The 27,816-nt window shown below is 37.9% G+C and overlaps 3 protein-coding genes across 5 annotated transcripts; 2 read left to right on the forward strand and 1 right to left on the reverse strand.

Moving 5' to 3' along the window:
• The first annotated feature begins 3,886 nt into the window (after positions 1–3,886).
• Positions 3,887–9,774, forward strand: rnf167 (ring finger protein 167). The gene is made up of 10 exons (XM_085175310.1): positions 3,887–3,962; positions 6,660–6,790; positions 6,909–6,986; positions 7,078–7,215; positions 7,288–7,375; positions 7,498–7,588; positions 8,072–8,177; positions 8,728–8,821; positions 8,998–9,078; positions 9,268–9,774. Exons 2-10 carry the CDS (start codon positions 6,686–6,688, stop codon positions 9,678–9,680), a joined length of 1,194 nt encoding a protein of 397 aa, XP_085031436.1. The 5' UTR covers positions 3,887–3,962; positions 6,660–6,685; the 3' UTR covers positions 9,681–9,774.
• Positions 9,775–16,657: 6,883 nt separating this feature from the next.
• On the forward strand, positions 16,658–24,342 carry srrt (serrate RNA effector molecule homolog (Arabidopsis)). Of its 3 annotated transcripts, none has more exons than XM_085175631.1 (20): positions 16,658–16,786; positions 17,625–17,743; positions 17,956–18,084; positions 18,166–18,312; positions 18,474–18,662; positions 20,323–20,492; positions 20,663–20,844; positions 20,917–21,024; positions 21,112–21,268; positions 21,381–21,529; positions 21,634–21,695; positions 21,798–21,876; positions 21,999–22,190; positions 22,280–22,450; positions 22,580–22,733; positions 23,036–23,229; positions 23,420–23,576; positions 23,683–23,775; positions 23,876–23,989; positions 24,106–24,342. In XM_085175631.1, the coding sequence occupies exons 1-19, from the start codon at positions 16,685–16,687 to the stop codon at positions 23,980–23,982; spliced, it is 2,661 nt and encodes an 886-aa protein (XP_085031757.1). In that variant the 5' UTR covers positions 16,658–16,684; the 3' UTR covers positions 23,983–23,989; positions 24,106–24,342. The 3 variants fall into 3 exon arrangements, with proteins under 3 accessions (XP_085031757.1, XP_085031755.1, XP_085031756.1); XM_085175629.1 differs by having other exon boundaries at positions 23,876–23,978; XM_085175630.1 differs by having other exon boundaries at positions 16,670–16,780; positions 23,876–23,978.
• A 112-nt stretch (positions 24,343–24,454) lies between these two features.
• Positions 24,455–27,765, reverse strand: mogat3b (monoacylglycerol O-acyltransferase 3b). Its single transcript, XM_085175640.1, has 8 exons — positions 27,696–27,765; positions 27,167–27,257; positions 26,911–27,018; positions 26,437–26,507; positions 25,838–26,042; positions 25,363–25,537; positions 25,104–25,288; positions 24,455–25,020 (listed from the first exon to the last, which is right to left on the reverse strand). Exons 2-8 carry the CDS (start codon positions 27,246–27,248, stop codon positions 24,866–24,868), a joined length of 981 nt encoding a protein of 326 aa, XP_085031766.1. The 5' UTR covers positions 27,249–27,257; positions 27,696–27,765; the 3' UTR covers positions 24,455–24,865.
• Between the last annotated feature and the right edge of the window lie 51 nt (positions 27,766–27,816).

The following is a 27,816-nucleotide window of genomic DNA, read 5'->3' on the forward strand; positions in this document are numbered from 1 at the left end:
TGGTTGTCTTACTGCTAAATGGTAAGTATCTCTGCAGATCTCTGCAGATTTCTTTTCTGCCCAGTTTATGACCAAGAGGGGTTGAAGTTTTTCAAGCTTAAAGCAAAAAGATTTTACCTAAAACTACAGTAAATTTCTTTCTTTCTTTCTTTTTTCTAAATTACAGTTGCTCTAAATGAGGCTGCATCCTTCCCATGGTCTTGCCCCACTCTAAGTGGAGTATGTAGAAAGGTTTGCCTCCCAACAGAGCTGTTCTTTGGACCCCTGGGCTGTGGGAAAGGCTTCTTGTAAGTGTTAATGTTCACGTGCAGCATGTGAGTACATCGGTGTATATGTATAGTTGCTAATACACATTTTTTTGATGTTATTCTTAGGTGTTGTGTGTCTCACTTTCTATGAGGAAAGCATGTCTGGATTGTATCTGCACTTCTGAAGTCAGAGATACCAGATGACTTACCAAGCCTGACAGAAGATGAGGCAAACAGAAAGCACTGTTGTGGAGGGTTGAATTTAGCATTTTAACTCTATGTAACATGGCAGACTTTGTAATATTAAATTAACTTCTTGTGTTAACTTGTTGGGCTTTTTTTTGCAGCTAAATTAAGGGTGAATTCTTACAAAAACATTTTAGCTTGATTGTATTTTTTTTAATCTAACTTTGGATTTTTAGTAAGAATGTGATTCAAATTTGGTCTGAAACAAGAAGTCTTCTAATACTCTGCCTCATGTTCAGGTTTGGTTTGTTTTAACTCACATGGGCTTCTTATCCATTAAGTCCAATCAAAAGGGGGACTTGGAGCCCCTGAAAACACAGAATATGGATTAAAAAAAGAACTACTTTCCCATAAATATCACATTTAATAATTGAAGATACCTCCATGGGAATCCTTTCCAACCTGAACCTTTTTAACCGTGATAATATGGCTGATCTAATTCAATAAGTTGCATGCTTTCAGTAAAATAGGAGCACACGGCCATTAATAGCCAAAGCTACATCTCATGGCAGACAGTTTATTACCACAAGTGCAATTCACAGTACACATAACACTGCTCTGTAATATATAACGACACAGTAACAAACCTCAGGTTATAAATTTCATTTTCTACTTGATTTCCTGGACAGTTTGAAATTTTTTTTTTATGGCAGAAGATTGTTTATAACACAAAATCCAGCGATATCTGCTATATTATTAGTGTTTTCTGGCTGCAACAAATAAACAATATGGTAAAAATTTCAAGAAACACTTTCATCCGATAGTTACTGTCAGTGTCTAATCCCCTTTGAGTCAGGGTCTGTCCACATAACTGAGCTTTAAGAGCCTGAGCCACTGGGATTGTTATAACAGACTGGATCTCAGGTGATGGGCTTATAACTCCAAAGGTAAGTAGCTTACTGCAGAGAAGTTTAGGAGGTGTGGCTTTCTTTATCATGTTTTTAGACTTTGCTGTATGCTGACAAAGCTGCACAGACAGGTTGCTGTAACAAAAGGGAGAGAAACACTTTCATAAAACAGTTCCTTCAATCTTCTCATAAAGAGTGCAAAAAGCTTTAAGTGCATTACAATACCTTAATGTATGAACCTTTATGTGTTTGTTCACTTTCTGCGATTTACATTTTATCTTATCAATTAAAAAAAAAAATCCTTCCCATGCTTCACCACGATATATTGGTCATGGTGAAGAATGGGGGCTGTCTTTCACAGCAGTCGTAGGGTGAGAGGTGAGGTACACCATGGACACAACCATTGTGTCCATCACAGAGAGACAGACAACCATCTTCACTCATAAACATTTTATATCTCCATTTCACTATTTGTTTTTAAGTTAGTGTAGTCTCACTTAGTTTCCACAGCGAATTTTCTTCTTTCATTCGAGTTTTTCTTGTGGGAAAATCTTTCGTTTCAGTAGTTTTAGTCATTTTTATTATTAATGTATGGAGCCGTACATTTGAGAGCCATTCAGGAAAATCAGTCCAGATATTACAATAAAAACTCAACCTTTTGAAAGCAGCTGACTCACAGTCTTCTGGACAGAGTCTCAATAAACACGTCCATCAAAGCCTCATCAGGAAAGTTGTAATATTTGGTTTTTTTTAAACCAAACTAACAAATAAAACTAAAACTAAGCATAATTTCCTCTTTATTTATTTTTATTTTTATTTTATTTTATTTAGCTTTTTTTAAGTCTTGGGCCCATCATGATGCAATATTTCATCACCCCAGTGTACTTTGTTTCCTTAGTGTCAAAAAGCAAGATATTAGCATGCACGGATTCTATGTTTTTAAGCAAAGAAATCCCTGCTATCAGCATCATTATCTTAGAAAGCAAGTGTAGGAGGAAAGCAAGGAAAGAAATTTAACATTGAACAGTGTATGGACACGTTTAATACAGCTGCTGATTTTTATCCAAAAGCTCATCCAAATGTAGATTCTTTGTCATTCTTTTATACCGCTGTGCTCTGATACTCCTATGACTAGCCTGACACTACTGGTGAAAAGATGCATCTTTAAACAAAAGAGAGTGGGTCCATTTTCCTAGTATATATGCAAGCTTTATTTATTTATTTTGCTAGAGTTATTATTTGTACTACAGCTGATTTCCATTGAAGATAAGGTCCTGGCATCAGACTGACAACAGCAAAAACACTGCATGTGATACTACAGAGATCCTACCACTTGAGGGCAGCACTGAAGTACTATCCACATGAAGCAGTCTTCTTTAAGCAGAATAAATTAAAACCTTATTTCCTCGTACAACATAACTGTATATAGTCTACACACACAATACACACATAAGACATTATATACTTCACCAACAAAGACAAAAAAATGCATTTTGTACATTGAATAATCACTGTGTGATTATCAGCCCTCTACATTCCTCCCTCTATAATAATCTATTTATATTTGTTTGTAAACTGAGTAATGTTTGACCATTAATTCCACTGTTAAACTGTTCCACATTAAACTGTTCCATGATTTTATGCCACATGTGGATATAGAAAAAGTTCTTTTAATAGTCCAAATTCTTTGTATCTTAGAATTTGTTGTACCCCTTAAGTTGTAGCCATTCATCTCTATCTTAGAACAATTTCTGAATGGTTTCTGGCAACAATTTATTCCTTACGTTCATGCTGTTTTGAATTCTGCAAGATTAAAGAATTTTACTGTTAAAAAAATGGATCGATTTGTTTATAAAACTTTACATTACTAACAATTCGCATGGATCTTTGTTTTGTTTTTGTTTTTTGTTGTTTTTTCAATACATACAGTGATTGTAATGACCTTTGATGAGTATTTTCTCCACACAGTAACTTAACAAGGTAAAACCAAAGAATTGTAAAGGATGTAAAGTGTTTTTTGATGTGTCACATGCCTCACTTTAGGCAAGACTGAAATGCTTAAACAGACTTTGTTTTGAATATCATTACTGTGAGATCCGTGTATACTATTGATATCTTAACCAGCTAGTTAGCAATCCATTATTTATTTAATAATGTATTCCAATACCTTTACACTTTACACATCGCACATATGAATATGTTATACATTTTGCTATTGTCTGTAATGTCTGTTTTTCTATTCTATTTACACTGAAAGCAAAGATAAAAACATAGCCCGATTACTATATTTGGCCAATAAAGCTGATTCTGACTTCCAGCAACTTTTTTCATTTATTATCACACTCAGGAATTTAATTTCATACAATCGTTCTATGTTGAAACCTTATATTTGTACTTGAAATTGATTTTTGTTTTAATTTTACTGTAACCAAAGGTTTTAAACACTCAATAGAGCTTGCAAAACTCCCGTCTACTGTTTCACACTCCAGTCCGATAGGTGGCGGTACAGCAGCTGAACGCTTGTCTGCCAACCACCAACAGAACCTAAATAAGAAGAAAGACGACGAGCGAGGAAGACACCGAAGAAGAAGCAATAACAAACAAACCCAGCGGCTGTAAGGTAACACAACTTGGTAGCAGTGTATGTTGTCTTTATTCGACGTATCATCGGGTTTTGTTTTGTTAGTTCTCTATAAAACGTTGTGAATGGGCTGAACAATAGATATACGAGTATCTGTTACGAAGACATCGTAGCTGTTATCTAACGTCAGCTAATATTAGCCAGACGGCAACTAACGTTTAGTTAATCCTCGCTGTGTTTGTCGTTTTGTCGTGGAAATATTAACTGTTTAGAGATAATTGGGGAGTATAAAAGTAAAATAAGTGTTATATATAAAAAAAAACCACGGTTATATGTGAGAATCTCAGGCGAGGTCACAAACCTCCCACTGCACTTATTAGCGGGATACTGAGGTATGTCCTTCCCACACTATAAACACATGAGATAATGTTACTTGTGCTTTGGTCAGAGTTAAGGAGAAACTGACCTTAACTGCATGCTAATCGCATTTCAGCTAGTCAGTCTACTTTGACCTTTGACCTAACTGCATAGTTAAGTCATGTGAGTTTTATTGTTGCGACAGAGCCTTGCAAAGATACCAGGTCAACTTCCTGTAAACAGCAAAAGCGACAAAAAGTTGCTACATTCCTGTTTTGTTAGAAAGACAGGAGACCGTATAATTGATGTAAATATGTAAAAATTGTGTATGTTTCTGTTCTGTGTCTTGTGTACTCTTTGTTTTGTATACGTGTCTTTCCTGCTGCTGTTTCACCCAAATGTCCCCTTGTGGGACAATTAAAGGATCATTCTATTCTATTCTATTCTATATGGGCTAAATGGCTAACTAGTGACACAAACCATATGTGGCCTTTGGGGAATGTAACTATCTTGCTAAAAAGAATCTCACTTGTTTTACCTCACCTAGCGAGCGTGTTGTCGTTTAAAATCCCTTTTTCTTGAAGGTATGCGTATACATGTACGTGCATTCAGATTCCGCATTGTTGGGTACACTTTGAGTCAACTGGCTTGTTTTCATCTGTACCTGTATAAGGGCCTTGAATGTATACTGTGCGTATTCATACTTTTCCATGTAAAAGGGTGTTTATTTGTGGGGGATATGTGGAGAATATGTAGATGTATTCTACTTCAGATCCGTGGTTCTTCTGATTCACATGTGAGTGGTAAATCACAAAGCTTCCAAACAACTGGTTAGATTACTTATCTGTGTTAAAGTGATAAAAAGTGGAGTGTCAACAAAGCAAACCTCTGGAAACTGCAAACAGTCAGTGGACTTAAGTGTTTTATGTAAACATGCTCCTTTGCTTGTGAAAATGCCAATTAGCTTGGGTTAAAATAAGTCAAAGGAGGACAACATTGCAATAACCTCCAAAAGTACTTGTCTTGCTACTCCATAACAATGTAGTTCGTGTAAATGCGTGATGGTGGGTTACTTCATTCTTTGTTGATGAATCAGGTTACAGATTTACTTAGATTGAACTATTTGAATTTGTATAATAAGGCATCACATAGACTTCTGTGGTGAATCTTTGCAGAGCCTGCGACGTAACCTACATGAATGGCTGGCAGCTTTTATGCTTGTGCGTGGTGCGTCATGTGTTAATTATCACATTTTATGTGCGGTGCCATCCAGTAGAAACCTTTTTCCCCTCCTCTTTCTCCATTCTTTGTTCTGGTCAGTATTTTTTTCTTTTTGTTTTTTTTCCAGGGCAAAAATATTTGCTCCTCTAGTTTTTCCACTTTGCTCATTCTGTCACGTCCATTCCAACAATGTCAGCAATCTCCCTCGTGGAATTTGCTGACATTTGAGAGTCTTTTTTTTTTTTTTTTTTTTTTTTTTTTTTTTTTTTTTTGCCTGTCCCGTTTTGCTCTTTTGCCATCAGAATTATTGTCTAAAGGCGAAGAAAGATGCCCAACGGATTTACTTTACCAAATGGACCATCCCAGCCTTGCCGTATTGGTCTATTTGATTCACCTATTATTGTTTATTTTATTTTCACTTGCTAAATACGGGACGGACCTGACTGGGGAAAAGAAAGGGGAGAAAAAATGAGGGAAAGAAAAACAGCGGGGAAGAGGGACGGCGATAAAGGGCAAAAAACAAACAAAATAAGCAGACAAAAAATACATATATCAATCACCTGTTGAGAAAGAAAAAAGAGAAAACAAGCAGAAGGTAAAAAAAGAGCAACATAATAAACAACATCACGATGATCTATGGGAATATCACAGTAAATACTAAACATTATTGTGCAGCACGTAAGATCGACAGCGCACAGTGTGCTTTGAGGTAGGAGCCAAAAAAGGTGTAGTTTGTGTGTGTGTGAGCACCCGTGTGTACACCTGTGAGCATGAGCGCGCTTGTATTTAAAAGGTTCCTTCATGTAATGATCTGCTAGAGGGTGTGGGGAGCCACAGTCCTTATATTAATGCTGTAGCTACTTGTCCTCATATCTAGATCATGATTGTTATTCTCTGACTGATCAATTAAAATAAAAACTGTTGAAAAGGTAGCCAGAAATGCACAGGAGGAATCATCAGTACTGAACAGGCCAATCACAATAGCTGCAGGCTGTGCACACCCAACGTGCAGTTATATTTGTAGGGAGGTGCCCGTCAGATGATGGGGTATGTTACTTTGTTGGGTTTCAGAAGGGATTGTGGTTACAATGTAGCTATGGTGTAGATTTCCTGCTGAAGCATAAATCTCTAGTTCAACATGACTTCTTCTTTTTATAGATTAGTTCAACTGTAAGTAACCAAGGATGGTGCAGCTTGGCTGTCGGTGCATGGGAACTCGACTGAGTGTGCTTATACTGGTTTTCTGCAGCATACTGTTCCCCTTGCCCACAGATGCCGATATATATGCTGTAAGTAGAATTGGAGTTTTAAATCATATAATTTGGTAACCTTTGTTTGGAAAGATGAGCCTCAGACTCTTATGAAACTTTTGCCTGTTCTCATAGTGTTTGTATATTGTATTTACAGCATTATAGCAATATTACCAATATATTTGAGGACCGCATTGCTTTGTTTGGATCTGCACTTCCAAAGGATGGAATAATGGTGAGAACTGAGTGTTAAAGGAGGAGTACAGATGGTAAAATGCAGGTCGATTTCTTTTATAATGATGCATCTTTTTTTCTTTGTATCTTAGGGAGTTTTGGTTGCCTCTCATCCAGCTAATGCTTGCACAACAATAGACCCTCCCCCACCACTGCCCCCATCTTTTAATGCCACAACTACCAAATTTGTTGTTCTCATCAAACGTTATGACTGCAACTTTGATATAAAGGTAAGCAGAGTTTAACACTGAATATTTGTTGTCTGAGAAGCACACTGCTCTAATGTAAGGAACTTGTTTCAGGTTTTAAATGCACAGCAAGCTGGATATGATGCCGCAATCGTTCACAACATTTATTCAGAAATTCTGCTCAATATGAACTACAGCAATGGTAATTATTTGTGCTATTATAAACATGGGAAAACAAATATTACAAATATAAATATTTGCTATTGTACTGTCCTACTGTGTCTGTCTGATTCTTGTTGTCTTGTATTTTTTTTTCTTTTTCAGAAACTATTGCAGAGCAGATTAATATTCCCTCTGTATTCACCAGCTACTATGCCTCACACATTCTTAGGAATTACATAATTCCGGAACAGGGGTAAGGAAGAACAATACCAGTAATATTAAACATAAGCTGTAGATTAAACCAACTTTTAATTGTCAGCATTAGATTTGTACCAATCTGGAAACCATTTGGCTTGGCTGCTGATTTAGCTTCTCAGGCAAAGGCCAGTTTTCAGACTTTCCACTGTAGCGAGCTTATATCATTATCTGTTATCATGTCACGTGACTAATGCAGGTAAATAAGAAAGAGCATTCTGTTAATCAAATTGCATCTGTGATTGTGAAATGCTTTTGAGATTGAATTTCTGCAAAGTTTTTCGCTCTTTTGCTCTGCAACCTCAAACACTGTTGGTCCACAGACCTTAGATTGCAAAGGGAAACCAGAAGGTTTCCAGTACAGAAACTTTGCCTACAGAATTTACATATGGAAATGTATAACCTGTAGGCAGATCTGTTTATATGTATTAGGTTTGCGGAAACAAACATATTTCTACTTTTTTCTTTTCTTGACTTGCAGGGCGTATGTGATTCTCAAGCCAGAGTTTCCTTTTCCACTTTCCTACTACCTTATTCCCTTCACCGGAGTAGTGTGCATGATCATTCTTGTGATGTCTGCTATTTTCGTAAGTATGAATTGATCTTTTCTGGGTTGTTTATACAGTAACACATGATGAAAGTGGACCAGAGGTAGTAGAGGCTTTTTGTGTTATAAAAGAGTGACCTAACTGTAACTCAACATATCTCTGTGTCTTTATTCTAATCCAGCTTCTTAGTATCTAATGATAGTTGTCAAACATGAACACAAAGAACAAACCCAGTGATGTCTATTAGGCAGCTTTTATTAAACTTACAGAAATGAATCTGGTTATTTTCCACTTGCGTAATGTCACCTTCACTTTATCGGTCTCGCCTCTCTGCTCAGCTTAGCTTAATGTGTGGCAAAGTGAGGGGCAGATGAAGAAGAGCACACATGAATAGAGCCTGCCACAAACACATCAGAGGAGAGAAACGACCCTTTTTGTAATAATGAGTACATGAGCATTAAACAGTTTTCCCCCATTTATTTATTTGTTATTTCTTAGGGAGGCAGGCCATGAGGGTTAAGGGAAGTGTTGAGACGTCACTGTAAATCTTTTTTCCATCGATAAAACTGAGCTTTTTTCCATGTTTCAGATTATACGATGTGTACAATACAGAAAAAGGCTGAGGAAAAATCGTTTGTCCAAGGAACAGCTGAAACGCATTCCAATACACAAGTTCAGTAAAGGTAACCATTTTTGCTGTTATTATAATAAATTATTTTTTAAATATTAAGAAGCAATGGTAAATTTGAAGTCTGCGTTTTATTTTTTTTAATCATTTGGGAAGACTTTTACACGCGTTGAGAGTTACATGCCTGTTTATGTCTAATGATGTGAGCTGGTAACATTTAGTCTCTTTCAGGGGATGACTATGATGTGTGTGCAATATGTCTGGATGAGTATGAAGAAGGGGACAAGTTGCGCGTTTTGCCTTGTTCACATGGTAAATATCTGATATTCTGTGTTGATGAGGCACTGAACTTTTTTTTTTTTTAAGTGCTCAATCATCTAATCCCATCCTATTTTCTAAAATATGATTTTTTTTATCTTTTAAAAACTCTTGTTTAGTATTTTAGTCATCATCCTCTGGTAGGTTTTTCATAAGTTTCCTCAAACTGTTTTTGATTTTCAGCCTATCACTGCAAATGTGTAGACCCGTGGCTCACACAGACCAAGAAGACGTGTCCAGTGTGCAAACAGCGCGTTACCCGCAACAACCCTGAGCAGTCCGAGTCTGAGTCTGAGACAGAAACTGGAGGACGTGGAGAGGAAGAAGGACCAGAGGGTGACGCAGACTCGGAGCGCACTCCTCTGCTTCGACCCTCCAACCCGGGGTCACCCACAGGAAGCCCAGGGGCCTACTCAGCCACCACCACCACAACTACCGCCCAGTGCCTCACCTCCCCTGCACACTGCAACTCACCCATCCTAGGTTATGAAGGTTACTACTCACCGGTGGAGGACACAGACTCAGAAAGTGATGACACAGGAGAGGGCAGGCACCACTCTGATGATGACACAGCTCAGCTCATTGGTAGGGACTGAGAGGAGATCTGATGGCCAGAAATTAGCTACAATGAGATTATTTAGTTTGACCAGAAGGACAAAAAAGTTTCTATCCTCATACGTATTGTTATTGGGGGGAAAAAAAATTAATTGTTTTCGGATTTGTGGCTAGCTTGACAGTTAGTTCACTGATTTAGTGCTGATTGTTAAAAATCTGTCACCCAATAACCAGTGGAGTTCTTCCAAGTGTCATAACAAATGCAGAACCTGCGGTTGGTCAGTTTTACCAAGTGCAATGTTGAGTATAAACCACTGAAATCCACACATTTACTGTAGTCCATTAGCTTTCAAGCATGATGTCCGCTGTAACTGGATTACTAGTGCAGTACAAAATGTCCAGATCACTTACCGATCGATCCCTTTTAGGCCGTAGATGAAGTCTTCGTGGCCAAAGTTGTGCAAAAATGGGATGGGATCTTACCTTGTGCAAGGTTCTGTTTAGGATTAGTAGAGTATGAAGGATTTATGTTGTCTTAAAATTAATAATTCCTCTTTATTTTTTTTCTAACAAGGATAATGGGGTAATATTGGTCTTCTTTTTATATTGTAATACCCCTAGTTCTGTTTTCACACATTTTAACTCTGCATCCAAGTTTTCTGAAATATGAGAAGTTAATAGTGAATTAAGTCACAGTAAAATATAGGAGATATGTAACGTTACTGCTGCTTTTACATTGTTAATACTCTGCGGTTGTGGACAGTTTAAGGAAACTATTTTTTAGCTTTATACAGTTTGTTGATCAAACTCAGGTTTACACTCCAATAAATTGTCGGTGGCGATAAGAATAAGGTAATGGGGTTGTGGTCTTGTAAAGTGTTTTAGCGTTTTTCCTCGAATCTGTTTAAATGTATGTAATTACGTTTTTTCTTCTTTCATTTTTTTGTTTTTATTTTTTATACAACAAAATAGAAAAGAAAGAATTGTAGAACAATAATGTGAGAAACTGGGACACAGGCAGTGGTTTTAGGAAAAGCAGAGCATTGCCTTATACTGGCCTGCATCTACATGTCTGTGTTAAATGTCTGGAAATTGAACAAAATTGATTGATTGATTGATTCTCCACCCACACTGCTCTTATCGAGCTGTCTTTAAGACTGCTGTTTGGAAAGCTTGCATTTTATTCATCAGTGTGAACATCCATCGGTGTGTGTGTTTTTTTTTTTTTTTTTTTTTTTTTTTTTTTTTTTTTTTTTTAATAATTAAAAATAAAATGCTTTCCACATGTTTGGCTCCTGTAATGATAACGTAAGCTCGCATAGTCATGCTTGATTTGCACCTGAAAGCCGAGCAGCTGTGGTTTGATTTTCCACTTTCTGAGATGACCTTGGTGAGGTCTTTGCCCTTGATGTTTTTCAAAGAGACGTACAGCTGGAAACCTTTTAAATCTGTTTCTGAATGAATAGGGCTGTCATATCAATACATTCCTTCATTACTGACTAAAAGACTCAACACTTCTAAGGTCTCTTTGGGACTTGTTTGCAATAGTCTGTATTGTAAAATATAGAAACTCCTCCTTTTTACAAAATACTTAAACTATCTTTTGTACTGTACTTTTTTTTTCTTTCTTTTTCTTTTTTTGCTCTTTATGTCTCAGTTTTAGAGACTGTTCACCAAAACACACAAACATCATAATGCCCACTCGTTTTTTCATTCTTTGTTCTTTGTTTTTTAGACTGTGCCTAGGTTTTCAGACTTAAATAATAAATGTATGGTGTCAAGTGTAATTTCCATGTGTAAAGCAGGATTGGGAATCTTTCAGATGTTGAAACACTATCCGTGAAAAGCTGCAATAAAGATCTTGTTTGTGGAAGGGTTAATGATATTAAAGTAGGACTGTGTTACTGTTCGTTTAAATGAGAACACTTAAGTAGATCTTCCTTACAAATGGTTATTGACGTGATAATTTTATTAATAAAGCCACTTGAAAACTTTTGACTTTGTTACTTTGTTATTAAAACACCTGCTTTCTTTTATAAATATTTGCAATATAGTAAGGTCAGTAATGTATTATAATAATATTTAAACCATGCTTTTATCAGCTGAGCTGTTCTCATCTGACGTTTTCTTTAGTTACTCTTCTGGTTCTCAGTCTCCTTCTAGTCCTCCAGAAGGGGAAAAATATACCCCCACCTCACTGTTTGTTTGTTTTTAAAGTTAATCATTAAAAATAATGTTTTATTAATGATCCAAGTTGAATTTAAGTGAAACCCCCCCCCCCCCCCCAGCATTATTAAACATATTTTTTCCTATATAAGAAATATTAATCAGCTTCCTTTCCTCCATGTTTTCCCAAAGTTACTCATTTTTGTCCTCTTGCAGAGTCTGTGCTCATGGTCAGCTGATGCAACTTTAGTCAAGAGAGCAGCAGAGCTGACATTTCTTGGTGCAAATTACATCTGAAGATGCATCTGCTGATTTCTTAAAGGCGCTCTTTGACTGGAGCATGGAGAGGAGTAGAACCTTAACTGACGTTACTTCCATGGGTTTTTTGCATAATTACACTGAAAACTACCCCGATGCATTTCAGATTAAACAGTTAAGATGTGATTAATGCGCAGACTTTTTGCAGGTTTTGCAAAACTACTTCATTAACACCCACAGTCCCCTGTTTTCAGAGGCTCAAACGTAATTGGACAACGCAACATAATGTTAAGCATAAGCATGCTGTATTGGCTTTAGGTCGGGTGACTGATGTGGCCTTTGACGAATATCCCATTTTAGCAAACTGTTGTTTTTGTGGTTTGCTTTGTGTTGTTATCCATTTGCACTGCGTAGCATCGTCTGATCAGTTTTGCAGCATTTCGCTAAATCTGGGAAGAGGGTACAGCTCTGAACAGTTTACAGTCCATCCTGCTCCTTCTATCACCAGTCCCATCATCAGCACACACAATTTATATAGTCCCTCTGGCACCTCATGCCATAACACTGCCTCCATCATGTTTGACAGATGTTGTGGTTAGCCGTGGCTCATTAGCTCTTTCTTTCTTCCTTTCTCATAATTCTGTCTTTCTATCATCCTCGTTTAATCTAACAAAATGATTTTTTTTACTATTATTTTATTTATATTATTTCACTAGAATTTCATCTCCTTTAGATTTTTTTGTTTTGTTTTGTTTCTTGGTTACATATTGTGATGTCTTTGTTCAAAACTATGGAAATAATGCTAAAAAAAATGCTAAAATACAAGTTCAACACTTTGAAGCAATTTAAAATATTATGTATGTTTTGTTTGTCATGAAATAACAAGGAACAGGCCTCACCTGGCTATAAAACAGGTTTGTCATTATCCAACAAATGATGGCTGTAAGTCTATGCTCCAACTGGGAAAGATGATTCTGGTTCGACTAAACACTGCCTCAAATAAAATTGCCTGAAATGCCTGACGAATTTCAGTTTTATGCGGCTAGTTTTAACAACAGATCAGAGATGCTATAGAACAGATGTAGAAAAAAACTTACAGAAAACGATGACATTTAAGAAGTAGTTTATTAGATCTCACACTATTGCGTTTTACTTTCACTAGACAGTGAACCTCCAAATATATCCTTTCTTTGTGCTTTCCTTTGTTCGTCCTTTGAACCTTAACTGGTGCCTCATGTAGTCCAGGATAACACGTGGCCACACTCGAGTAGCCTGCATTTTATAGTCCATGAGAAACGTGGCTTCCACTTGTGGGAAGGTAGGGGTATCTTCTCCAGGACCAGCATTGGCTTCCAGAGGAGTGGAGATGATGTGCAAGTGATAAGGACGCCCCAGAAAAGCCTGTGAACATGTGAATAGTAAAAACTGTTATTTTCTCTTTTATTTCTACAATATTATTATGATTATTGTTAGGATAATAAAAGAGCATTGCCTGACAATACACTGATAATAATATTATCAATTAAAGAATTAATTAAAGCTGCTTATGGATGGAGTGCAGGGCATCTAGGATATAATCAGAACCAGATCTAATAACTTACTTTCATCTGAGGTAAAAAAAAAAAAAAAAAAAAAGAAAGAAAGAAAGAAAGAAAAAAAAAGCTGTTTGCATTTTTTGATAATTTCAAAAAACATTTGAACCTTAAACCACTTTGTTTGTTTCATATCAACATAATTTGTAAGATAATATCAGATTAAATTCTTTTAGAAGGAAGTTAAAACTCGCCCAAGGAATAATTCTGCTGAAATGAAAATTAAAGTAAATGCATATCACACTAGGGTGTAAGTTCTCTTGGTACAGTCAATAAATTACCTCTGGTTTTTATTTCTGTGATGAAAGTCAGCAAATAAAGTCACAAGAAAATGTACTTTACCTCATTGTCGTCCTGGGAGATCTTTCTGGAATCCAGAAGCATAATTAAAGTTAAGACTAACAGGAAAGATGATCTCAGCAAAGAGCAGCTTGATGGCATCTTTTCCAGAGAAAGTTCAGAGTTTTTAAGAGTTTTCGAGATTCTTTGCAGCAAATCCAAGCTTTTTTTTTTTTTTGCCGACGAAGAGTCTTGTAAAGGTTCTTCTGGTTTAGAGGAGAACTCTAAATGTGACGATGCGCTGTCTGAAATGAATAAATTCTCGCCTCATGTGGAAACAAACTTAAAGAGACAGACTTGCCTTTAGTCCCGAACATTATCCATCCGGTGGCTAACCTATGCATGGCTATCATGTATGTAAAGTGACGGCGCTCTGTGGGAACGCTGGGATCAGTGCTGTCACAGAGATCACACACAGATCAAACCTGTGAGAGATTATAAATTCAGGATTAAAGGAATCTTTTTCTATCTTTCGAAAGGTTTAACATCATTAAAGGGACATGAAATACTGAAATTAACAAGGATTAAATGTCTTGAATTCATCGTATGCATAAAGCCTTAATGAATCAAGTCTTAATGAGTAACCATAAAACTGAAAGGCAGGGTACGGCTTATGTCTGGAATAAGCTCATTAATAATGTAGATGATATATGATTCAACAATTAAATTTAAATGATAGAAACACTTCAAGGACCATGGTATTGATAAGTGTTCAATAGAACATAAGGTAATCCCACAGCAATTTTACAGTCATACATTATGTCTTGTATACAATGGACTCATCTTGGATAAGAGTTATAGAACCCTAAAGACAGCGAATCCAGCAAAATGTATTGGATTTAATTTATTTCTTCTAATAGTATCCAGTTGTTTTCTACATACACAGTCTCTTGTTTCCAGAGCTCAAAGGCAAGTGGACAATTATCTAAAAGCAGTTTTATGGCCAAGTTGGACCTGTTCCCTTATTACGTCATGGCAAATTTGGCAGATTAAATATAAACACTTGTTTCCAAGTGTTTGGCATTTGGTAGCTTTTCAAGAGGTTGGTGCAGGTGGAGACACAGCAAAAGCTTGTTTTGCAAAGTCAACATTCTGGTGAATTGTGATGAAGTTCTGGTCAGCTCAGCAACACCAAAGAGACCTGAAAGGTGATAGAAGACCACTAAAGCAGGGGCATTGCCTTCAGGTTTCATGGTTTCAAAGACAATTTCTCTACTTTTAAGATTAGGTTTAAAACTTTCCTTTTTGATAAAAGGAAAAGGGCTGGATCAGGTGGACATGAATCCTCCCTTTAGTATGCTGCAATAGGTCTAGGCTGCTGGGGGCTTCCTGTAATGCACCGAGCGTTTCTTCCTCACTCACTTCTTTTCACTCGCTGTTATTGTTCATCTCTGGCTCTCTTCCACTCTTTTGTTCGGTCTTTCTCCCCTATATCTCTCACGCTATCCATTAAATTGAATTGAACTGAAGTGAATACAGAGGGAAAACTATAAAAAATATTGAAGAAGTACTGATGTGTTATAACTTGTGTGTTATACGTAGAGAATGAGAATGAAAATTCTGATCTGAAAAGGGTGAGGGGATAAATTTGCATGTTTAAGACCTACGTTCCATTTATTATCCATATTTTCCAATGCATTTGCAGTATTGGGTTTTCACTTTTATCTCCCTTTCTTGATTATTCCTCGTGTATATGTGTTGTAGGTTTGGGTCTATGAAAACCATGGCTGGTGTGGGCTGAAATAATCTTTCCCTTTAAATTATGTGTAAACATACTATCAAAACAGAAGATTTTCTAAACGGCAAAAACCACAAACGGTGTGAAAGATGGAAAACTAAGCATTCTGGGGTGCAAACCTCCGCCAAGTCAGCTCACTCTCTGGTCATAAAAATGATCTAGGAAAGGTAATAGTTAATAGGTATAATAATAGGTAAATAACTGGAAATGAATAACTTGAACTCATTAAATAGCTTTTGACATTACTTTCTTTAAAGATATAACACATTTTAGGGTCAACTTAAAAGAAAGACAGATACGGAACGTAATAGTGAGCTCAAATATAAAATGTGACATATTTGGATGCAAACTATAATGTGATGTTTAAAATCCTCACATACCAGTAGCATTTCCTAAATGTTACCAGTACAAACAAATGAGGCATAAAAGACATTTTATGAATGTTTAACTTTATTTGACCTTAAAAAAAATCCAAAGTAATGTAATATTTAGAATCCCCATATATCATTCCCTTTATGCCTATATGTGGTCAGTAGAAAGAATAGCAGTAAGAAACATAGTTTTAAATAGCTCTATATAGCATTATTATCACGTTGACCTTCAGATCAATCTATTGACCTTGAAGATAAGGTCAGAGGTCAAATGTGACTTGATATTTTAAATCTTTCTATATGTTGACAACACACACTGCACTTTTAATAATCATAGTTTCTAAGTTATAAGGATTTTTGTTCATTTTTGACCAATAAATCATTCATTTGACCTTGAAGACCTTGGAGGATGTAAGCCAAATTTGAATGGTTTGGTCACGTGACCCCAGTATAAAAGTCATTCAAAAACTTTTCGAGTTGTTGCGTTTACAACCAAAAAGAATGACACGCACGTAAACGCTACCTAGGCGGAGGTGATAAATTGTGGCTTACACTCCAAACCAGGTGGTGGCGCTAATTCCATGTTTAGTTCACCAATTTCCAAGCGACGAACAAGAAGACGCGAAGGCTACGGAGAAAGAGGGAGACGAACGAGATCACCATACAAACGAGTAATTGTGAAGGTATTATCGTAATTTATTGACTTTTCCTCAGTTATATCAGTTGGCCTGTTATTTAGAATAAGACAGGTCTGTAGAATGAGACCGTAATTCAGTTTATTTCATTTAATTTTATTTATTTCATTTTATTTTCAGCTAACTCACACAGCTAGCGTAGTGGCTAACGATACATGGCTGCATTATCGAGGGTCCTAACTCGCCCTGAAACACGAATTTACAGGTTTTGTTTCGACTGAAAGACTCAAACCTGTATTTCCGGATAGCTACTACTTTTGATCTGTTTTTTTTTTTTCTTTTTGTAAATTTTGTAAATCCCAGTCTGATTATATCAATGATCGCTATTATGCAAGACAAAGGAATCACTTTACGGCAAGTTACGCACGTCGTCTGTGACAGACTATCTGCATTTCCTTGTCCCCCTTGTTTGAATGACTGCTGTCACCAAAATCCTTTTGAATTAGAAGGTCAAATATTAATAGTCACTTGTTATAAGTACCGTCCCGGTCTCCATGTGGCAACCCCACATACTGAAGACAAAATAAAGGGAACAGTTTCCCTGGCTTATAATGAGAACAATATTCAACGAGAACAATCTTCATGGGGGGCATTTTGCTGACATGGTTTACTGACTTGTAACTTAAAAGGAAGATGCACATGTGTTTTGAGTTGTGTTACATCAGAGCAGTTTCTTCTTGGGAGATGTAAATCATAAACTCTGGCTTTGCACTTATCAGGTCTTAATATAAAAAGTAAAGCCTTCCTTAAAACGATTCTGCTTGTAGCCATCTTAATAATAATCAATGGATACTACACGCAATCTGGATTTTCTTTCTTCATGCAGATGGGAGACAGTGATGATGACCATGATCGCAGGAGAAGGGACAAATTCAGACGGGAGAGAAGTGACTATGACCGTTCAAGAGAGAGAGAGGACCTGCGCAGAGATGACTGGAATGACAGGTTAGAAAGAGAGATGCTATTGGGCACAAGCCAGATTCAGTGAAACCTGATACAGCCAAATCATATTCAGATGAACAGCTAAATGCTAATAACTGCTCTTTGCTGCTCTTACACTGAGTAAAGTGGATATTAAAGATAGACTTGTGTGTTTCTTACCTTTTTTTCTTTCCTCATGTTTTCTCTCCTTCCTCTGATTATGATCATTGGCCCAGGGAGTGGGATAGAGGCAGGGAGCGGCGAAGTCGTGGAGAGTACAGGGATTATGATAGAGGTCGAAGGGAGAGATTTACCCCACCCAGACACGACATGAGTCCCCAGCAGAAACGCATGAGAAGAGACTGGTAGGATTTGCAATGTTACTATTGCACAATCTCTGTAACCATCTTTTATTTTACTTAAAGCCCCTTATCCGTTCCTGGCAGGGATGACCATGGTGGAGACCCCTACCGTGGTGGGTATGACTTGGGTTATGGTGGTGGAGGAGGGCCCAGCTATGGACCACCACAACATTGGGGCCATCCCGACATGCACCTCATGCAGCCTCATCAAGGCATCCCCATTCAGGCCAGGTAATTAATTTAAGTTCAGTTTTGAAGTTAAATGTTACTTTACATATCTTTAACATAACATTAAAAAATATATTTTTAATGTTGTTACCTCAGATATGTCTTTTTGCCAACTAGCTTCTTGGCTAGTCAAAGCTCCATCCAACATATCTTTCTTTCATTAGGCTTGGTAACATCCACGACTTGGACTTAGGTCCTCCTCCTCCAATAATGAAGAGCTTTAAGGAGTTTCTGCTGTCCTTAGACGATTCTGTGGATGAGACTGAGGCCGTCAAACGCTACAATGAGTACAAAATCGACTTCCGGCGACAGCAGATGCAGGACTTCTTTTTGGCTCATAAAGATGAAGAGTGGTACGATCTTAGATGCCTTTACTACATAAGCCCTTATCAAGAATATAATTTCTTTATTATAGTCATAATATAATTATTGCATTGACAGATCCATTAACATTACTTAAGCTGTTATTTTTTGTTGTTTTCTCCAAATGTAATTGGCTCTTTATTTCTTTATTGGCCTTTTCATCATTTTAGGTTTAATTGCTATTTAAAGGAAAATATAATAGGCTGAGCCTGGTCCTTTTGGTGGGTTTATCTTAGACTTCTATTCAAAAATTCAGATGATGTTTTTATTTGTAATTGATGGCTAATGAAATTGGTACATTAAAACAAGGTGCATGTATATGCCATCTCCTTTTTGTTCTTGTTAAACTCTGGTGCTGTTAATGCACACAAATCAAAAGGAGTGGAAAGGCGTTTGGTATGACAGTTTCACCCAGTATGAGGACCAGGTACACACAGTTAATTTATAACTAATGACTGTTGCTACAGTACTTGTTGACAAAATAAGAAAATCAACCCAATTTTAACATTAGTTTATATTTGTTATAATTTTTTTATTCATAAATATCCATAGTTCCTTAGGCAGGAATACAAATATTGTCACTAGTCAGACATTGGGTATAGAAAAAAATCTAGGAAGTAATGTGTGTTAATTGTTTATTATCAGTCTCGTGTAACTGAATTGTTTAAAGTCATCATTTGGTGCCTTGACCGAAACGTCTGTGTTCCTTGGGTTGATTATCTTATTTGGAGTAACACAAGATTCATAATTGTGTGCTGTCTGTTAATGCTTTGACACTTGTTTCACAGGTATCATGCAAAATGATTCTGTTTTGTCATAACCCATTTTTCTTCCCTTCATTTCGACTACTACGTTGACGACGATTTTTTTCAAGATGAGAAAAAGTGGAGCTCATCCGCAAGAATCGGTCTTAGACAGACAGGGCATGCACTGCGCACAATGCAGTTGCTCTTAGACACACAGTAACAGGGATTTTAGATAGACAGCCATGTAGTCGTCCGCACACGGAAATTTTTTTTTTCTTGTTTTATCCTTTTTCGACACAATTTTCTTTTTATATTCGGATCAAATCCCAAAACCGAATTTGTGTGCATACAGACACACCATTGGGGTGAAGTGGAGCGCACTTTCACAGAAGAGACCCCGCTCTCTGTATTTATTTGTTATTAAACTGGCAGAACAAAAGGTAACTGTAGTCCACTTAATGCTAACATTTTGAATGTGACATTTTGAATATGTAAATGTTTAATTTGATCATCTCTGTTGTTTTTTTTCCTGCCTTTTTTTTCTTTCTTTTTTGGTGAGTTAATCTCAAATCTTCTAACATTGTGGAGTAATTGGCTATGAAGACCACAGTCAAAACATGGAATTACAGAAAGTTATAATAACTAGGATATACTGAAGACAAATTAAAGTTTTGTCATATGCTAGATTGCTTATTGAATTGGAGTTGTTTAACATAAAAAACCCTATTCAGAATAAATGTTCTGTTAAAAATGTGATTAGAAGAAACTAAAAAAAAAAGTGTAAAATACACAGATGTAACGTAGGCTTGTAATATTTATTTGTTTTCTAACTTTTGCTTCCTGCTCATCCCAACCCCCATCATTCTCTCCCCAATCTGTTGTGGACGCCCAACTCTGGACACAGGTTCCGATCCAAGTACCACCCTGACGAGGCCAGACGACTTAAGGCAGAGGCCCAGAGGGCTCTGCACAACCGTCTGAATGTGTTCATTTTCCTAATGGAGAATGGCTGGTTTGATAATGTCTCCCTGGACATTGAACAGACCCCAGCCATCATCAAAGTTCTGGATGCAGGTGAGGTCTCAAACAACTTAAAGAGCATTGTTGACCTGTGGAGTTTTCATTTGTATCTACAATTAAGTCTGCTTTTACAATAAAAGCAAAACTGATCTGACCTAATTGCATGGACGGTACTTAGAAGAGTACTTCTATGGCTGAACCATAACGTCCTTTCTGCATTTCAGCTGTGATAAAAATGGAAGGGGGGACAGACCATGATCTTCGCATCTTGGATCTGCCATCTGAAGAGGAAGAAGACAGAGAGAAGTCAGCATCTATTTCCAGGGGCACTGAAGTTCCCAAGAGAGAAGACCTCAAAGCTTTGGGTAGTGACTGCAAACCAGTGGAGAAAGACAGAAATGAGAAGGTATGTGTGCTCTGTTAGACAGGCGGTAGACATTTCACGAGGCTCTGTGGATGACAATGAACTGTGCCACAGGAGGGTAGTGACTCAGCCAGCACAGAGAAAGCTGCCACAGCAGAAGGAGAGAATGTGAAAGAGGAGGCAGAGAAAGAACCAGCAAAAGAAATTCCTGAACCTAAGAAGGTAAGTGTTCCTTCTGATGCTGAATTAGTTCTTACCAAGAGAAAGAAATAAATTGAACTGGCCTGATTGTTCAATTTGATTGTTTAGCCAAGAAGAAAGAGGAAGCGCAGCGGGGACAGCGATGATGAAGCCAGCGCCTCAGAGAGTGACTCGGACTCCGATTCAGACTCCAACTCTAACTGCTCTGACAAACCAGTGAAAAAGGAAGAGGAAGACAAGGATGAGGAGGAAGAGGAAGGTGAAGGTGAGAAATCATGCCTGTAGTGTCTTGTTATACATTTTCAGGAGTATAATATGTATCTTTCTGTAATTTAGCACTCATCAAATAAATCTCCCTTTCCTGTCTAATGATCCAGAGGAGAAACCTAAGGAGAACTCCGAGGAGGACAAGAAGGAAGAGAAAAAGCCCAAAGATGACTCTCCTAGACCACGGCCTCTCCACAGGACTTGCTCTCTGTTCATGAGAAGCATCGCTCCCACCATCTCCAAGGCTGAGATAATTGCTGTGAGTTGTATAAAAGAAGCGTACCTATCAGATCCAGATCTTTAAGTGCACTAAACAGATACGTGTCCTGGTTTAAACTGAGCGTGGTTTCTTTTTCTTCTCAGCTGTGTCGACGTTACCCTGGGTTTCTGCGTGTTTGCTTGTCTGATCCCCATCCAGAGCGCAGGTAGGAAAAATGAAAACTTGGCATTATTTGCTACACTAAAGTGTAAATGGTTGGATTAGTGTAGTCACTCATTACTTTGACATGAAACCTGCACCGTTTCAGGTTTTTCAGACGTTGCTGGGTGACTTTTGACCGTAGCGTCAACATCAAAGAAGTCTGTTGGAACCTTCAGAACATTCGGGTAAGTGCACCAGGCATAAGTGTTGGCACTGCTATAACTTTGTGTTGCAGGTGGCTTTAGAGATGCAGAGATCATTCAAATTTCAGCTGAGGCCTTTACCAGTCTGTTTTTACCCTTCACAGCTGCGAGACTGTGAACTGGCACCGGGGGTGAACAGGGACCTGGCTCGGAGGGTGCGTAATGTTAATGGCATTACTCAGCACAAGCAGATTCTCCGCAATGACATCAAGCTGGCTGCCAAGCTCATTCATGCCTTGGATGAGAAAGGGGAACTTTGGAGCAACAAGTCCCAGGAAGAAGGGCAGAGCAGTGAGGTATAGTACCTGTACTCATGCAATTTAACCAATTTTTCTCAAGTTATTCGACCATCATCATCATTTGTGGGGTTTTGTTATTTCCACAGTTGCCAGCGCAGAACCCCATCCTGAAAAATATTACCGATTACCTGATAGAGGAGGTGAGTGCTGAGGAGGAGGAGCTTCTGGGCTCCGGGAGTGGAATGGATTCTGAGGAGGGCATCAAGGAAGGAAACCCTGCAGAGATGACTGTTGAGAGGGATGACAAACTTGTCAAGGTCATTACTTTACCACACGTAGAACAGTTTAAGATATAATATCCATCTGATCTTCTCTTTTAAAAGTGGGTTTCTCCATTTGTATCTTCAGTGTGCTAGGCCTGTCAATTTTGCCATGTGTTGTTTCAGGTTTTGGATCGTTTGGTCTTGTACCTCCGTGTTGTGCACTCAGTTGACTACTACAACACCTGTGAATACCCCAGTGAGGATGAAATGCCCAACCGATGCGGCATGATTCATGTACGTGGTCCCATTCCTCCCAACCGCATCACACACGGAGAAGGTCAGCGTTCTTCCCTTTTCATGTTACGTGACACAAAAGAGACCTCTGGGATGAAAAAGTAAATGTTGACTCAGCTGTAGTGAAAATGAATCTTCCAACATCCTGAAGTTGACGTGAATTTTAACTGTTGTGTTTGCTAGTTAAACATTTGCTGTGCTTAGACTATTTTGCCACCTTTTATAAACAGTACCTAAATGTCAAATGTAGGCAATGCAGATTGCAAAAAAAAAAGTTTAAGTGGAGATTTTAAAGTTTTAGTGTTGATTCAGAATTTGATAAGATGACATCACCTCATTCAACAGTGCAACAGTGGGAGAAAATGATGGAGGAGAAGTTGGCCCCCTTGTTTAGTTTAAAAGAAGTCTTGTCTGAAGAAGAGGGGGTGAAGATGGGCCGCAAGGACCCTGAAGAAGAAGTGGAGAAGTTTGTGTCTGCCAACACACAAGAACTGGGAAAAGATAAATGGCTCTGCCCTCTAAGTGGAAAGAAATTTAAGGTTGGCACTTGGAATGAATAGTATTCAGGACTGTACGGCATGCCCACAGTCAATCCCTTTTATTAAACACAAAGGAGATATACCAGTAGTTTTTGTTACAAGTTCTGTTGTAATTTAAAAATAATAATAATCAAGAATTATTTCTGTATATATATATTTTTTAATTCTTTTATTTCAAATCTAATTCAAGGGTCCAGAGTTTGTACGGAAGCACATCCTGAACAAACATGGGGATAAAATTGAAGAAGTGAAAAAGGAGTTTAGTTTCTTCAACAATTTCCTCATGGATGCCAAGAGGCCATCACTGCCAGAAATGAAACTTCCTCCTCTTCCAGGCCCAAGCCAAGGTCAGTTTGAGATTTTTGTCTAGTAAACCCAGAACTACAGATATTCTTCAACAGAGATCAACAGAATAGTAAGAAAAAGATACACTGAGCCTGTTTCATCCTGCAGGTTTGCTCAGTCCCAGTATGCCGTTTCCTCCCCAAGGTCCTCAGGGTCCAATGGGCTTTGCACAGCCTCGTCCTCCTCTGATGGGCTACGGTGGTATGTTCTGAATTTACCTTTTTATACTAAAAATGAGAATGTGCTTTCCAGTCAAGCTGCAACACTTTTTCTTTTTTCAAATTAAAATCATTTTCTGAAGCTGGTGGGCCTCCTTATCCACCCAACCAATATGGTGGAGGCAGAGGCAACTATGACAACTTCCGCGGACAAGGTGACTACCTGGGTAAGCCGCGCAACATCAGGTGAGACCGCTGTACGTGTCTTTATTTTGCTACAAACATTTTCTTTTTTCTGCTAATGTGGAAGTTTGAAACTCCCTTTAAAAGATTGTTTCTACTGTTTTTCTGTTTGCATTGCCATCCATTGCAGAATGTCACGAGGTGACCCACGCAACATCATTGAGTACCGCGACCTGGATGCACCAGATGATATGGACTTCTTTTAGAAGGTTCACATCTTTTGCTCTTTACCAGTATTGTGTTCTCCCTGCTTTTTGGAGTAATGAGATTATTTCTTTTCTTAAAAGGCTTGTTTTGTAATTATTGTGCAACCAGAACTGCTGTAAACAGATTCATTAATAAAGTTGTGATCAAATTACAGTAATAAGTATTAAATTACTCGTGAAGTCGATCTGATATGAAAAGAAGCAATCTGTGACAAAGTGCATCATAATGTTTTTGTGGATCTTAAATAATACACAGCACATCAAAACAACACAATATCCAGTAAGATTTTTTTCTTTTGTTCATGAAAACTAGTGGGATTGTTTTAATAATGCAAACAAAAAAGGAAAAGTATGTCATGTTATGAGATAATAATTGAATCATTCCAAATATGTACAGCTTTCAGAAACACGTGAGAAATATTTTTTCAATATGTTGTTAAAATTATTGCCAAACATGATTAAACTAATAATCTTCCAGTGTTTTCACTACAATGCGAATACAGCGGTGCCACATAAAGGCTTCACATCATAATTATTTAAAACATGTGATGAGCAGTTTTAAATACAGGCACATTTTTATAGACTGATGATCACAGGAAACCTTCAATGTTAATATAGGTTCATCACATCAGATCCATAGTGACTCCAAGTCGTATTTGGTGCAAACAGTTTATGTCAAAATATCTAAATTATCCGAAGCTCGTGATTTTTTGAAAGTCCGCAGCTGACCTTGTGTTCGTGGAATAATTTGGAAAGGGCCTCCATGTAAAGTCTGTGATAATGGTCGACTTCCTCGTCTGTGGGCGTGACACGTTTTGGCACTGAGATTGGACTTCCCACTGAAAAGAGTACAGTGTGAGAATAAAATGGGCTCAGTATATAAAAGTGGTATTGGCTATTTAAAGAATAATAAAATACCCACCAACAGTCGTGATTGGAGTCCTGTAGGGCATGAGAACAAAGCGCTCACCGACAAAGAGACACGGTGCAAAGCCCATGATTTTTTTAAACAAGTCCTGTAACCTGCGACACAAACTACCCTCTGCAAAAATCACCTGCTGGTAGAGCTCATTCTCCCCGAATGAATAAACAGGCACCAGATCAACACTGTGGAAGGTCAGAGTTCAGGTTTCAGTGTTTTACATATTTATATATTTTCTTTCTTAGTGTGTAATTCTCACCCCAACTCAAGGGCCAGTCTGACAAATCCCTTTCTTTCCTTCATGACCACTGTGTTGAGTCCGGGAGAGGATGCCAGAGACTCAGCAGCGCCCCCTATCACAATTACCACTGCATTCCCTTTGCCGCTTTTTGAAAGGAGGTGGACCAGGCTTGGTTTGCTGACTGGGTAAAGTCCTTATCAGACAGAGTAAGAACATCAGTAGTTCAGGTCCGGAACATAACAGGGACTTTTTTGTTAAGCTGTAACATGCAGGTCTACACTGTCAACAGGCTTTCAAATTCAGTTTGCATCAGTAACATGTAGGTATTCTTTCTTCCATTTGCATTCCACAAAGTAAAATCACTTTTTTCTGCAGAACATGAACTGTATACTGTAGTATGATCAATAAACTGCTGTTTTGGCCTAATGCAAAATGCTTCTCGGACTAAGAAACGGAGTAGTTTAGTCCTCTTGCTAAAACATGCTATAAATACCTGCGCTCATGATGTACTCCCTAAAGAACGGTATCCTGAACAGGCCCGCCAGCATCGCCAGGCTGGCTCGCACCCCGGGAAATGCCTCAGCAAAGCCACAGCTCTCCGTGCTGAAGCAGGTAAAGGCTCCAGTACACATGATGCCATGTGGGTGAGAACCTAGGATGTAGTTTTTGTTTGGATTCAGCTCTGCTGTCTTGACCAGCTAAGAAAGAATATTAACACAAGAGGGTTAATGTTGGTGATCACGGATGTTGCTGCTGTTAAACAGCCACGCCCATTTTCACTCATCTGACTGAGGCAAAGATTAGACACTTGTTCTTGCAGGCTTTTGACTGCGTGCCCTGCGTGAGGGCCTCAACTATAATATGCTCTTTGTAAAGACTAATAACAGGATTTTAGGTTTCCAGTGCTTCAAGTGTACACTGGAGTAAAAATGTATCTTTCCGTACCCCAAAAACATCCCAACATGGAATTCAGTTGGACATTTCATAGGGTTTGTTGAGATTTTTGAAAATATTAGCTGTCCTGTACACTGTAAGCATCTGTGTGTTGCAAGCAAATGTAAACAGATTTAAAGATATTTGCCCAAAACTTACTTTAACAGGAAAGTAGTCTCTCATGTGCTCCCATACCTTCCACTTTCTCACAAACATCGTTCTTCTGCCCCCTGATGAAGACATTGAAAACCTAAGAAACACTGAGTGTCCCAGTTTCACAGTGCATGTTAGCAAAGCTAAAGAGTATCCTGATGTGATCACTGGTATGCAAAAACTGTATACTAAATACTAAGAGTGATAAAAACAATGGTAAAACTAAAATAAAGCTATTTATGAGCAGCAAACCCATTTAATGTAGCCAGTATACATGCATATACTGTAAATCATAATTTTTGAGTGTGCTGTTGCACACTTTAAAAGGTTGCCCTTTTATTACTGTATAAACTGCATATTTTGTTTTTTGTATCGTCATTATTTTGCTGCTTCATTGTTTTGCACACCTGTTTGGAAGTTCTACATAACACAGACTTGGACACGATTGTGCTATTTTCATGCATACTTGAATTTCTGTACCTCTTTCAGGTTTATGCCAGTCCATCACCAACCATACAAAGTAGAGAGCAGACAACGGCCACAGAGAGGTAAACATAAGATACACCATCAGTATGATACAAGCCACTCCTGGAGATGGATATTTTTCATGCCATGTCGACCAGCATTGGAGTTGGGAAGGAGCAAGAGATTTATTTTATGAGTTAATTAATAATGCAATTAATACACTGATGTTTGTTAGGAAATCATTAAAAAGGATAGTATGGCAACTTCTTACCCAAGAGGAGAAAGCTTAGCACCCACTGCAGAACACTTATTGACTGTAAAAACTCTTTCAGCTGAGTTTTTTCTCGAGTCATTCTTGCAACCTGGAGGCCAAACCATCATTTTTCAGCTATCAATAACATTTTAATGCGGACTCTCATTTAGTAAAGGTCACGACTGTAATGAATAGTATAGCGTATGGCCTTTGAAACGAAAAAAGTGGCTTTATCCAAGATCATAAAATTTTAAATAGATGACTTTATGACAGACAACAGATTTCATTGATGACCAGCACATAAGCATGTACTCTTAAACTTCCTTTAGGGAAGAAAGAGGCTTGAAACATTGGAAGGCGTGCAGGAGCCTGATCAAATGACTCACTTATGAACACGCTCACGGGCAAACTTACACGCTAGATTTTTTTTAACCTGCTGAAAAGTTAAACTATTAGCAGTCCAGCCTAGTAACACCGTAAAACAAGACCTAACCCTAACCAAAAACAACTTTTATGCTGCAAAGTTCCATAAAATGTTGTATTTTACCTTAGTAGAGTTATTTCCAAAGTTAATATGAATGGATGTAGATTCGTTGCTTCCCCGCAGATCAGCAGTATGCACTTTGACCAGACCGTGTACAGCTGCTGATAACAACTCCACTCACCCA

The sequence above is a fragment of the Neolamprologus multifasciatus genome, chromosome 10 (genome assembly GCF_963576455.1).
Source record: "Neolamprologus multifasciatus chromosome 10, fNeoMul1.2, whole genome shotgun sequence".
Lineage (NCBI taxonomy): Eukaryota > Metazoa > Chordata > Actinopteri > Cichliformes > Cichlidae > Neolamprologus > Neolamprologus multifasciatus.